The 14,079-nt window shown below is 57.4% G+C and overlaps 1 protein-coding gene across 3 annotated transcripts in view; it reads right to left on the reverse strand.

Annotated features, from left to right (window-relative positions):
* Window positions 1-7,259: 7,259 nt before the first annotated feature.
* LOC127587239 (transcriptional regulator Erg-like) overlaps window positions 7,260-14,079 on the reverse strand; it is a 64,939-nt gene continuing 58,119 nt past the window's right edge. The window contains exons 3-9 of one of the 3 annotated variants that reach the window (XM_052045505.1): window positions 13,843-13,997; window positions 11,886-12,089; window positions 10,524-10,595; window positions 9,920-9,982; window positions 9,653-9,712; window positions 9,519-9,566; window positions 7,260-8,408 (exon numbers count right to left, since the gene is read on the reverse strand). In XM_052045505.1, coding sequence (XP_051901465.1) covers window positions 7,870-8,408; window positions 9,519-9,566; window positions 9,653-9,712; window positions 9,920-9,982; window positions 10,524-10,595; window positions 11,886-12,089; window positions 13,843-13,997 — 1,141 coding nt within the window. In that variant the 3' untranslated portion in view covers window positions 7,260-7,869. The remainder of the gene's footprint in view (window positions 8,409-9,518; window positions 9,567-9,652; window positions 9,713-9,919; window positions 9,983-10,523; window positions 10,596-11,885; window positions 12,090-13,842; window positions 13,998-14,079) is intronic. The other 2 variants (XM_052045506.1, XM_052045507.1) reach the window with 2 other exon arrangements.

Here is a 14,079-nt window from a genome sequence, read left to right on the forward strand (position 1 = left end):
AACATCCGCCACATTACCTTTCCCGCATCTACAAGTCAGGAGTGAGATGGGACACTCCCCACTTCCCTGGGTGAGAGCGGCGCCAACAACTCTCGAGAAGTTCGACACCGTCCAGGACAGAGCAGCCCGCTCGATCGGTGCCCCACCCACCCCCTCAAACACCCCCTCCCTCCGCCACCAGCCCACAGTAACCGCAGCGTGCACATTCTACAGAACACACCGCGGTCACTCGCTGGGGCTACTCTGACTGCACCTCCCGAACCCGCCCCCCCACCTCTCCCGCCCAGAGGTACGAGGGCAGTGGGGGTGGGGGGGCAGTGGGGCAGCAGGGGATCACCACCACCCGCAGGTTCCCCCCCCCACTCCCCTCCCCCCAACCGACTCAGAAACCTGTCACCCTCGCCGGGTCTGAACCCCGGGGGCTCCCTCCCCTCCTGACAAGCACAGTGGGAGCCCTTTCCTCGCACGGACTGCGAGGGGGTGGCTTGACCACCACCCCTACCACCTTCTCTGGGGGGGGGGGAGCGGGGAGGGATGGGCAAAAAATGCTGGCCAACCCCAGACGCGGGAATATGTAGATGAGATGAAACGCCAGGCACTGAGACCTTCGTTGAGGCAAGACCTTCTGTCGCGAAGGGCTGAGGAATGTCGATATATCGTTTGACCTTGCGCTTGCAACTGCTCTGAGAATAACATGGGGACCCAGACTTGTCCCAAAACAAGCTGGGATCTCTCCTGGAGCAGCACGGTACAGCACAGGAACAGGCCCTTCGGCTCACAACGTTGTGCCAGACAGGATGCCAAATTAAACTCAATCTCTGCACTTGATTCAGAAAAGGCGCGCCAGCGTCTTTACTTTCTCAGGAGGTTCGGCTTGTCACCGAACGCTCCAACAAGCTTCCACAGATGCGCTGTTGGGAGTGTCCTGACCAGTTGCATCACGGTCTGGGACGGCGATTCGAACACGCAGGAACGTAAGAAGCTGCAGGGAGTTGTGGACTCAGCCCCAATACATCACGGGCACATCCCTCCCCCGCCGTCGGTGGTATCTACAGGAGGCGCCGCCTCAAGAAGGCAACGTCCTTCGTCAAAGATCCCCCCACCATCCGGGCCGTGCCGTCTTCTCACAGCTCCCATCGGGCAGGAGGTACAGAAGCCTGAAGTCCCCACACCACCAGGTTCAGGAACAGTGACTTCCCTTCAACCATTCGGTTCTTGAACCGACCGGCACAACCCTAATCACTGCCTCAGTACAGCAACACTGGGACCACTTTGCACTGCAATGGACTTTGTTTTTGTTCGAATTGTGTTCTTTCTTGTAAAAATTGTGTATAATTTATGTTTAATTCATGTTTTTCTTGTGAATGCTGCTTATCTGATGCTCTGTGCCTGTGATGCTGCTGCAAGTAAGTTTTTCATTGCACCCGTGTACACACGGACTTGTGCGTCTGACAATAAACTCGACTTTGACCTTGACTTTAAAGAGAGCTCCCTCCCTGTCCTCAAATTTAAGCTTCTCAGTACTTGACATTGACTTTGATTTCTCTCCAGCACATTCATGTGACTATCGGACGCCTCTATCGTATCTGCCTCCACCCCCACCCCTGGCAGCACGTTCCAGGCACCCACCGCACATCTCCTTTGAACTCTCTCCCCCCTCACCTTAAATGCAAGCCCTCTAGTATTAGACATTTTGATCTTGGGGGATAAAGATCCCAGCTGTCTGCTCTATCTGTGCCTCTCATAATCTTATAAACCTCTATCAGGTCTTCCCTCAGTCTCTGCCGCTCCAGAGAAAACAACCCAAGTTAATCCGACGTCTCCTTATAGCTCATGCTCTCTAATCCAGGCAGTGTCCTGGTGAACCTCTCCTACACGCTCTCCAAAGCCCCCCCACACCCCTCCTGTAACGGGGGCGACCAGAACTGCACACAGTGCGGCCTGACCAGAGTTTTATACAGCTGCAACGTGACTTCCCGACTCTTGTACTCGACGCCCCGACCGATGAAGGCGAGCGCGCCGTACGCCTTCTTTACCGCCCTGCCTACTTGCCCGGCCGCTTTCAGTGAGAGAGTGCAGCAGTTGTGTGTTGGACATGGACAAGCACACAGCCCAGGAGTAGAAGAAGGTTATTCAGCCCTTCTAGTGTGCTCTGCCCCATTATGGGTGATCTCCACATTGCCCCGACCCCCTCCTTGTCCTTCCACCCCCCCCCCCCCCACATTGAGCTAAAGTTGCCTTAAAAATAGTCAGGGGTTGGGAAAAGGCCATTTGACTCCTGCTACCTCACTCACCCAGATCCTCAGAGACATTTTCCCTGCTTCCATATTCCCTTGAAACGCAGAAATCTATCTATCCACGCATCCGGACTGAGTCATGGAGACGTACAGCACAGGAACAGGCCCTTTGGCCCAACTGGTCCCTGCCGACCAAGATTCCCATCCAAGCCGATCCCATTTGCCCACGTTTGGCCCGTATCCATCTGAACCTTTCCCGTCCGTGGACCTGTCCGAGTGTCTTTTAAATGTTGTTAATGTACCTGCCTCAACCACTTCCTCTGGCAGCTCGTTCCACATACAGACCACCCTCTGCGTGTGAAGTTGCCCCTTTAAATCTTTCCCCTCTCACCTTAAACCTGTGCCCTCTAGTTTTAGACTCCCCGACCCTGGGGGGAAAAGGCTGTGACCGTCCACCTTATCTATGTCCTCGTGGTTTTATAAACCTCCATAAGGTCACCCCCTCAGCCTCCTCTGCTCCAGGGAAAACAGTCCCGGCCTGTCCAGCCTCTCCTTATAACTTGAGCCCTCCAGTCCCGGGAACGTCCCCGTGAATCTTTCCTGCCCCCTCTCCAGCTCAGTGACGTCCTTCCTATAGCTGGGAGACCAGAACTGCGCACGGTGCTCCAAGTGCGGTCTCACCGTTGCCTTGTACAGCTGTAACGGGACGTCCCAACTCCCGCACTCTTGAACAGAACCTCCAGGGGAGAGAATTCCGAAGATTTCCCCAACCCCCGGGTGAAGGAATTTCTCACCAGCTCTGTCCTAAATGGGACGGCAACTGCTCTGCCTCGGGACCGCGAGAAACCGCAGGGAGTTGCGGACACAGGAACGGAAACCAGCCTCCCCTCCGCGGACTCCGTCTACACTCCCCGCTGCCTTGGGAAAGCAGCCAGCATAATCAGAGACCCCCACCCGCCCCGGACATTGTCTCTTCTCCCCCCTCCCATCGGGCAGAAGATACAAAAGCCTGAAAGCACGTACCACCAGGCTCAAGGACAGCTCTGTTATAAGGCGATTGAACTGTTCCCTAGTACGATAAGATGGACTTTTGACCTCACGATCTACCTCGTCGTGGCCCTTGCACCTTATTGTCTGCCTGCACTGCACTTTCTCTGTAACTGTGACACTTTATTCTGCATTCTACTCTTGCTTTATCTCAAAATGCAAGACAAGTTTTTCACTGTACCTCGGTACAAGTGACAGTAATAAAACAGTTCCGATCCCTGAACGGCTGACCCCTTATTCTGAGAGTGGGACCCTTGACCCTGAACTCCTCAGCCAAGGGGGAAACTCCCTTGGAGCAAGAATTCTGTGAGCTTCAGAGTTCTCCTTCCGTTTCCCCTAAACACCATCCCTGTTGACTCAACCTCTTCTCTCATGGAAACCCCCACCATGCCTGGAACCATCCTGTGAATAGTCTCTGCACTCCTTCTGTGGTCAGTACATCCTTGCAGAAGTTCGGAGACCAGAACTGTGCACAACATTCCAGATGTGGTCTCACCAAGGTTCTACATAAATGCAGCGAGACTTCCTTACCTCTATAGGGAGAGGTTGGGCAAACTTGGGTTGTTTTCTCTGGAGCAGCAGTGGAGGCTGAGGGGAGACCTGATAGAGGTTTATAAGATTATGAGAGGCACAGATAGAGTAAACAATCAGTATCTTTCCCCCCCAGGGCTGAAATGTCTAATACTAGAGGGCGTGCATTGAAGGTCAGAGAGGGGAAAGTTCAAAGGAGATGTGCGGGGCAAGTTTTTTTACACAGAGAGCGGTGGGTGCCTGGAATGTGCTGCCAGGGGTGGGGATGGAGGCAGATACGATAGAGGGGTTTAAGAGGCTGTTAGACAGACACATGGATGTGCAGGGAATGGAGAGATGTGGACACTGTGCAGGCAGATGTGCGATTTAAATTGGCATTGTGTTCAGCACAGACATGGTGGGCCGAAGGGCCTGTTCCTGTGCCGGACTGTTCGATGTTCTATCGTCAAAGACCAGCATAACATCGGCCCTGCTAATGGTTTGATGCTCTGAGCTTTTGGTGACTGGTGTCTATGAACATCCACTACCTGATCTCTCAACATTGGAGAAGTACGAACTGAGGGTCTGTGTGTGTGTGTGTGTGTGTGTGTGTGTGTGTGTGTGTGTGGCCCGTCCCCCAGTGAGGGTCAGTGTGTGTGTGTGTGTGTGTGTGTGTGTGTGTGGGACCCGTCCCCCAGTGAGGGTCAGTGTGTGTGTGTGTGTGTGTGGGACCTGTCCCCCAGTGAGGGTGTGTGTGTGTGTGTGTGTGTGTGTGTGTGTGTGTGATCCGTCCCCCAGTGAGGGTCTGTGTGTGTGTGTGTGTGTGTGTGTGGCCCGTCCCCCAGTGAGGGTCTGTGTGTGTGTGTGTGTGTGTGTGTGTGTGTGTGTGTGTGTGTGATCCGTCCCCCAGTGAGGGTCAGTGTGTGTGTGTGTGTGGCCCGTCCCCCAGTGAGGGTCAGTGCGTGTGTGTGTGTGTGTGTGTGTGTGTGTGTGATCCGTCCCCCAGTGAGGGTCAGTGTGTGTGTGTGTGTGGCCCGTCCCCCAGTGAGGGTCAGTGCGTGTGTGTGTGTGTGTGTGTGTGAGATCCGTCCCCCAGTGAGGGTCAGTGTGTGTGTGTGTGTGTGTGTGTGTGTGTGTGTGTGTGTGATCCGTCCCCCAGTGAGGGTCAGTGTGTGTGTGTGTGTGGCCCGTCCCCCAGTGAGGGTCAGTGCGTGTGTGTGTGTGTGTGTGTGTGTGTGTGTGATCCGTCCCCCAGTGAGGGTCAGTGTGTGTGTGTGTGTGGCCCGTCCCCCAGTGAGGGTCAGTGCGTGTGTGTGTGTGTGTGTGTGTGTGTGTGAGATCCGTCCCCCAGTGAGGGTCAGTGTGTGTGTGTGTGTGTGGGACCCGTCCCCCAGTGAGGGTCAGTGTGTGTGTGTGTGTGTGTGTGTGTGTGTGTGTGTGTGTGTGTGTGTGTGTGTGTGTGTGTGTGGCCCGTCCCCCAGTTGAGGGTCAGTGCGTGTGTGTGTGTGTGTGTGTGTGTGTGAGATCCGTCCCCCAGTGAGGGTCAGTGTGTGTGTGTGTGTGTGGGACCCGTCCCCCAGTGAGGGTCAGTGTGTGTGTGTGTGTGTGTGTGTGTGTGTGTGTGTGTGTGTGTGTGTGTGTGTGTGTGTGTGTGTGTGTGTGTGTGTGCGTGCGGGACCTGTCCCCCAGTGAGGGTCAGTGTGTAGTTCGACTCCGGACTTTTGGGTGAACCCCCCTCTGTCAGCAGCCCGTTGCCTGGAGTCGGGAAGTGTGGGATGGTGTCGGGAAACGTGGGACGTGGGTGACAGGGAGCCCTCGGACTTCGGACGTTCACAACTACATCCGGCTTTCCTCTAAATATAAATTTATTCATTTCATTACATATAGGTAAAAGGCAGAAGCTGTAACGATCCCAACTCCCTCGTCCACTCCCAGCCCATTCCTCCCAGCAGTTCCTGAGGCCAGTATTCCATAACCTCGTAGGGTCGGAGCTTGGGATGAGGTGGGTTGGTGGGACACCACCCGCCGCCCCACCACCCCCCCCCCCACTTTCACCCAGCCTCTCCTCCCCACCCCGGATATGGGTCTCTCTCCTCCCATTGGCTGGCTGGGGGGAGATTGGGATGGTCCAGGAGTGAAGGCGATGAAGGGGTGGGGTCTGTTGGTGTGTGGGAGTGGGTGTTTTGGCAGGGATAGGATATCAGGGCTTTGGTTGGGGCCGTACGGTGTCAGGGAGAGGCCTTTTGGGCCATCTGATGCGTGCTGGATGTCGAGCGCCCAGTTACGTTTAATCCCGTTGGGTACGTCCCATAGCCCCGTCATCTGCCTCCTGCCCCTCGCTGGGGTGGGGCAGCGGGGAGGGGGGGAGGTTCACATGCCAGCCCCGCGCGTCTCTTTATTCTGGACGGTGGGGGGGCAACGGTGGGGAGGAAGGCACGGCACCCGGAAGTGTCGGGGAGAACGCGTGGACTCCATGCAGAGAGGCAGCGGATCGAACCCGGCTCTCCGGTCACCGTGGGGGGGGGGGGGTGGCGGGTGGGTGGGGGTCGCCTCTGCCCACCAGGAGGTCTCTGTCCACCCACTGCAATCCACAGTCAATGGGCTCTCACACCCCCCACCACGCCCATCCCTGCTCCACTCATCGATTCCACGGCCAATGGAAACCCTGTCTTGTCTTGATGTCATTGAGGCCGTGACCAATGGGCTCTCTCCCCCTACTGTCACCTCATTGGGTCCATGACCAATAGACACACTCTTCTGTCATGATGTCATTGAATCAGCAACAAATGGCCACACTCCTCTCTCATGATGTCATTGGGTCCATGACAAATGGATGCTCCCCCCTGCCCCCCTGTCATGACGTCATTGAATCAATAGCCAATGGCCACTCTCCCCTCTCATGATGTCATTGGGCCCATGACCAATAGACAATCCCCCCTATCATGACCTCATTGAATCGATAGTCACTGGACTCACGATGCCATGGAGGCAATGACCAATGGACACGTTCCCTTGTCATGATGTCATCTTCCATGGCCAATGGGCTCTCTCCCCTATAATCTCATTAAATCCACAACCAATAGGTGCTCCCCTCCGTCATGATATCATCGAGTCCATGACCAATTGACACTCCCTTCTATCATGACCTCATTGAACCAATAAACCAATGGCCACACTCCCCTCTCATGATGTCATTGGGTCCACGACTAATAGACGCACCCCCCCTGTCATGACCTCAGTGAATCGATAGCCAATGGACACACTTTCCTCTCACAAAGCCATCAAGTCAATGACCAATGGACACATACCTTTGTCATGATGTCATCGAGCCCACGACCAATGGGTTCTCTCCCCTATCATAACTGCATTGAGTCGACAGCCAATGGCCACATTCCCCTCTCATGATGCCATTGAGTCGATGACCAATGGACTCTCTCCCCCACCCACCCTCCCCCATCACGAACTCACTGAACCCACTCCCCACCCCATCACCGCCCCTGCCGACCCCCAACCGCGCCCATCGAGAAAGGACGCCCTCCCCCATTGCCAACTCGTGCAGCTGGGCTCGGGTGTGGCGGGACGTGGGGAAGGGGTGCTCCACCAGACGACCCTGAGCCGGATGCGTGCAGACCACCGAGAAGCCAGCGCGACTCGGGTTTCCGGCACAGTGGGATCCAAAGTGAGCTGCGAACTCAGTTGTCAACTGTCCTTCAAGAACAATGTATCCTTCATAGCCACAATTATACACATATATGTTTATATATATCTCAAACCACTAGTTACGACAAGTGGCAGGATTGTCTACGAGAAACGTTGTCACTAATTGTCTGTAAGATATCGATAGCATTGTAAATGTCCGAAGCAAAAGAAAATATACCACATTTTACAGGGAGGTGTGGATCTGCTGGGTCGATCCATCCTGCAGTACATTAGCAAGGAAGATGCCTCGACGGGTGCTGGGGATTAAGGGTCGGAGGAAGGAGGGGACAGGGAGAAAGCTTTTGCCATGGGGAGAGATGTGTCCCGGAGGCAGAGTCCACCAACAGCCGAGTCCTGTTGACCTTCTGATCTTCCGTCAGTAGAACGTGCCCAGGTGGGAAGGCACGTGAGACGGAGCCGGGAGCCGGGGGACGCTGGGCGCCGGGTACATGGTGGTGGACGCTGAGCTCCAGTAGGCATTGCCGGGGGCGAAGAAGGCTGCGGAGGAGACAGGCATGGGAGACGGGTGGGACGGCGGCCCCACGAAATTCATCTTCTGCTGGTGTGCGTGGTAGGCCGGGGCGTAAGGCAGTTCCGTCGAGTACTTGTAGATGGGAGATTCTGGCGGGTGGGGCTGGTGAGCCTGGGCGATGCCCTGGAAGTCGAACTTGTAGGCGTAACGCTTCCCGTGGACCTTGGTCATGATGTTCTTGTCGTAGTAGTAGCGCAGGGCGCGGCTGAGCTTGTCGTAGTTCATGTTAGGCTTGCTCTTGCGCTCTCCCCAGCGCCGGGCCACCTCGTCCGGGTCGGTCATCTTGAACTCGCCGTTGGCGCCCTCCCAGGTGATGAAGGCAGAGTTGGAGCCGTCTGACAGGAGTTCCAGCAGGAACTGCCACAGCTGGATTTGTCCGCTCCCTGCAGGGGAGGGGAGGTGGGGTGGGGGAGAGAGCAGGGGGTTGGTGAGAAGGACAGGGGCAGGGAGGAGCTTACATGGACGCCCTCCCCCGTCACCGACTCTCCCCACAGCCCACGGACGCCCTCCCCCGTCACCGACGCTCCCCACAGCCCACGGACGCCCTCCCCTGTCACCAACTGTCCCCACAGCCCACGGACGCTCTCCCCCATCACCGACTCCCCCCACAGCCCACGGACGCCCTCCCCTGTCACCGACTCTCCCCACAGCCCACGGACGCCCTCCCCCCATCTCCGACTCTCCCCACAGCCCACGGACGCTCTCCCCCATCACCGACTCCCCCCACAGCCCACGGACGCCCTCCCCCATCACCGACGCTCCCCACAGCCCACGGACGCCCTCCCCCCGTCTCCGACTCTCCCCACAGCCCACGGACGCCCTCCCCCATCACCGACGCTCCCCACAGCCCACGGACGCCCTCCACCCGTCTCCGACTCTCCCCACAGCCCACGGACGCCCTCCCCCGTCACCGACTCTCCCCACAGCCCACGGACGCCCTCCCCCATCACCGACTCTCCCCACAGCCCACGGACGCTCTCTCCCGTCACCGACTCCCCCCACAGCCCACGGACGCCCTCCCCCGTCACCGACTCTCCCCACAGCCCACGGACGCCCTCCCCCGTCACCGACTCTCCCCACAGCCCACGGACGCCCTCCCCCCGTCACCGACTCTGCCCACAGCCCACTGAACGTTCCCAGATTCCTGAGTCCCGGCTCAGACCGAGGGGTTCAGGGAGATTAAATCACGGAACGGACACGTCGTAACCTGCAGAGGTCTGGAGTCAGTGACAGGGTGTGGGGTGGGTGCAGGTCCGTCAGCGGGTAGTGTGGGTGGGATTGGCTGGGAGGGAGGGAGAGGGAGGGAGGGAGAGGGGGAGAGGGAGGAGGAGGGAGAGAGTGCACTTGTAAGGTCGCATGTGTGCCTGTGTTTGTGTGTGTGTGAGTGTGAACAGGAGTGTGTGTGTGAGTGTGAGCGAGCTGTGAGTGTGTGTGTGAGTGTGAGCGAGCTGTGAGTGTGCCAGATCTCCGACGCCTCCCACTGGAACACCCACCTGTACCCGTAATGCGACCGGTTGCCGTTGTCAGGACCGGGAAGGGATCTGTCGGTGAGAGACCAGGGCAGAGATCCGTTAACCGTGCTCACACACCCACAGCGCAACACTGAGAGGTGACAGCGGGTACCTACCTGGGTGTAAACGTGGCTGCTCGGTGGGTCTGCCAGGGGTTGGGGGCTGTGGTGGGGAACCTGCGGGTACAACAGAACTCAGAGTCACCCCGAACCCAGTGCAGGAGGGGTGTGGGGGCCAGAGGGGGTCACAAGAGACGGGGAGGGGTGTAGGGGAGGGAGGGGGATCACAGACAGGGAGGGGTGTAGGGGCCGGAGGTGGGGTCACAGAGACGGGGAGGGGTGTAGTGGCCGGAGGGGGTCACGGGGAGCTATAAGCCGCCTCACCTTTCGTCATGGTGTTTGTACACCCGACCCAACTTGTTCTGCGAGGCTCCTCGTACACGGCTTCTGTGGAGGGAGGGAGGGAGGGAGGGAGAGGTGAGGGGGCGGTCGAGGAGGAACGATTTCCGTGGTCCATCCCAGGGCCCCTCCTCCACCCTCACCCTACACGCCCTCCCTCCCCGTCTCCCTCACCGTGTCGCTTGTCCCTCCCTCCCTCACACCCTCTCCCCCTCCTTCCTCCCCCCTCCCCTCCCCCTTTCAACCCTCGTCCCTCCTCCTCACCCCTCCCCACCCTTCCCCGCCTCCTCCCCCCACCCTCGCCGCCCTCCTTCCCTCCTCCCCAACCCCCTTCCTCCTCCCTGCTCTTCACACCCTCCCCACCACCTCGCCCCCTTCCTCCTCACCTCTACCCTCACGCCGGTCCCCTCCCCGCCTCCCCCTCTCTCCCTCCCTCCCCACCTCCTCACATTCACCCTCACCTACAACCCTTCACCTCTTACACCTCCCCTCCTCCCCACTCCCCTCCTCCCCAGTCCCTCCCCTCCTCGCCCCTCTGCCCCCACCCACACCCCCTCCCCTCCTCCCCCTCCTGTCCCCGGTCACACACCTGTTTTGACAGGAGGTCGGTTGGTTTGCTGTGGGTGTGAGCTGGCATTCGGATAGGTGAAGGTAGGACTGTCTGTGAACCGATAGTGATGTGTGTATAAGTGTGCAAATCACACCCGCTCACACTCACCGACACACTGACCCCACGCACACTCACCGACACTGACCCCGCTCACACTCACCCACACACCGACCCCGCTCACACTCACCGACACACCGTTCCTGCTCACACTCACCCACACACCGACGCCGCTCACACTCACCCGCTCACACTCACCCGCACACCGAGCCCACTCACACTCACCGACACACTGACCCCGCGCACACTCACCGACACTGACCCCGCTCACACTCACCCACACACCGACCCCGCTCACACTCACCGACACACTGTTCCTGCTCACACTCACCGACACACCGACGCCGATCACACTCACCCACTCACACTCACCCGCACACCGAGCCCGCTCACACTCACCGACACACTGACCCCGCTCACACCCACCGACACACTGACCCCGCTCACACCCACCGACACACCGACCCCGCTCATACTCACCCGCACACTGACCCCGCTCACACCCACCCGCACACCGACCCCGCTCACACCCACCCACACACCGACCCCGCTCACACCCACCCACAGCCCCACCCTGTCTACATTTTGTCATCATCTGGACTCTTGGCTTCAGTACCCTGGACCAGGGTAACCAGAGCCTGAACTCCCTGGACCGGATTCCCTGGACTGGACTGCTTGACCTGCATTCCCTGGACAGCAAACCCTGGACTGGAGTACACGGAATGGATTCCCTGGACTGGACTCCCTGGACCGGATTCCCTAGCCTTGACCCCCCCTGGACTGGAAACCCTGGACCGGATTCCCAAGACTGGAGCTCCTGGACGGGAGTGCTTGGACTGGATTCCTTGGACTGGAAACCCTGACCTGGAATACTTGGACTGGATTCCCTGGACTGGATTCTCGGGACTGGATTCTCGGGACTGGAAACCCTGAACTGGAATCCTTGGACCAGATTCCATGGACTGGAAACCCTGGACTGGACTCCTTGGACCGGATTCCCTAGCCTTGACCCCCCCTGGACTGGAAACCCCGGACCGGATTCCCAAGACTGGAGCTCCTGGACAGGAGTGCTTGGACTGGATTCCTTGGACTGGAAACCCTGGACTGGATTCCCTGGACTGGAAACCCTGACCTGGAATACTTGGACTGTATTCCCTGGACTGGATTCTCGGGACTGGATTCTCGGGACTGGAAACCCTGAACTGGAATCCTTGGACCAGATTCCATGGACTGGAAACCCTGGACCGGAATAGCCGGATCGGAGCCCTCGGAGGGCAGACTCACTTGCACGGAGGTAACTGAGGTGGGAGAGGAGGATGTCGGCGTTGTACTCAGTGGTGAGCCTCATCAGGTCGTCCTTGGTCATCTTGCACAGCTCCCGGCCGTCGATATTCTGGAAGACGCTGCCGTCCACGTCCGACAGACTGTACTCCTTGACTGCCCACTCCAGCCACTGACGGACGTGGTCCTGGCTCCACACCCCGGGGTCTGGTGGGGGACACACACACACACACACTGGTCAATTCCCTGACCTCGGCACCTCCCACTCCATGTGTGAGGGTGTGTCTGAGTGTGTGACTGTGTTTGTGACTCTGTGTGTGTGTGTGTGTGTCTCTCTCTCTCTCCCTCTCTCTCGCTCCTCCCACCGTGTTTGTTCTGAGGTGTGTGTGTGTGTGTGTGTGTATGTGTGTGTGTGTGTGTGTGGAGACTGACTGTGTTTATTAGTGTGTTTATCAGTGTATACTTGTGAGTCTGTGTGTATGAGAGTGTGTCTGTACAGTGTTAGTGTGTTCATATCTCTGTGTGCATTGATGTGTTTCTGTACAATATTTGTGTGTGTCCGTGTCCGTGTGTGTGTGTGTGTGTGTGTGTGTGTGAGTATGGGGTGGGCAGCAGTGGATACATTGAGTGGGTCAGTGTCAGTGGTTGATCTCACACAGTTTGCTCGGGCCACGGGTGGCCCCTGCAGAGAGAATCCACCACACACCAGCAGAGGGCAGTGGAACTCCACCAGGGAAACACTCCCAGACAACTGTGTGTGTGTGTGTGTGTGTGTGTGTGTGTGTGTGTGAATGGGTGTGTGTCAGTGTGTCTGTGAGTATGTGTCTGCGTCAGTATGTGTGTCACCAAGTGTGCGTCACTGAGGGTTTGTGTTTCTGTGTGTGAGTCTTCGGGACACTGTGTGTATGTGGGTATGTGTGTCAGAGGGTGTATCACTGTGTAAATATTGTGTGTATGTCTGTGTGTGTTAATGAGTGAGCATGTCAGTGTGTCACCATGTGTGACCATGTCAGTGAGTGTGAGTGTCAATGTGTGTTGCTGTGTGTGTGTGTGTCAGTGTGTGTGTCAGAGTGTTACCGAATGTCAGTGTTACTGTGAGTGTGTCAGCGAGTGTGTGTGTCAGTGTGCATTGCTGAGTATGTCAGTGAGTGTTACTGAGTGTATCAGTGTGTCACTAGGTGAGTGCCAGTGGGTGTGAGTGTGTCAGTGTCCATCACTGTGTCAGTGAGTGTGAGTGTGTCAGTGTGCATTACTGAGTGTGTCAGTGTGTGAGCGTGTCAGTGCCCGTCACTGTGTCAGTGGGTGTGAGTGTGTCAGTGTCCATCACTGAGTGTCAGTGAGTGTGAGTGTGTCAGTGCCCATCACTGTTGGTGTCAGTGTGTGTGAGTGAATCAGTGTGCATCACCGGGTGTGTCAGTGAGTGTGTCAGTGTGTGTCACTGGGTGTGTCAGTATGTTACTTTGTGTGAGTGTGTCAGTGAGTGTAAGTGTGACAGTGTGCATCACTGAGTGTGTTAGTGAGTGCGAGTGTGTGTCAGTGATTGTGAGTGTGTGTCATGAGTGTGTGTCATGTGTGTGAGTGTGTTGGTGAGTGTGAGTGCATTACTGAGTGTGTCAGTGAGTGTGAGTTTGTTGGCAGGTGTGAGTGTGTCAGTGTGTGTCATGACTGTGAGTGTGTCATTGAGTGTGTCAGTGAGTGTGAGTGTGTTGGTGGGTGTGTCGGTGAGTGTGTCAGTGAGTGTGAGTTCGTTGGTGAGTGTGTCAGTGAGTGTGAGCACATCAGTGAGTGTGTCAGTGAGTGTGTCGGTGAGTGTGTCAGTGAGTGTGAGCACATCAGTGAGTGTGTCAGTAAGTGTGCCAGTGAGTGTGTCAGTGAGTGTGAGCACATCAGTGAGTGTGTCGGTGAGTGTATCGGTGAGTGTATCAGTGAGTGTGTCGGTGAGTGTGCCCCCCCACCTCACCTGCGGGAACAATGACCCTCTTCTCGGTGTTGCTGCTGGCCGGGGGACTGTCCCGCTGCTCCCCACCGTAGCCGGCGCTATAGACCACCTGCCCGCCGTCCGCGCCGCTCACCATCTTGCCCCTGCGGACCACGCTGCAGTCCACCGGAGACTCGCTGTGGGGAGAACGGGAAGCTCGCTCAGGAACCCGGCATGGGGCGGAGGGTTGATCCCAGGGAGCCTGGCGCCGAGGAGGGA

Source organism: Pristis pectinata, chromosome 39 (assembly GCF_009764475.1).
Source record: "Pristis pectinata isolate sPriPec2 chromosome 39, sPriPec2.1.pri, whole genome shotgun sequence".
In the NCBI taxonomy this organism is placed as follows: Eukaryota; Metazoa; Chordata; class Chondrichthyes; order Rhinopristiformes; family Pristidae; genus Pristis; species Pristis pectinata.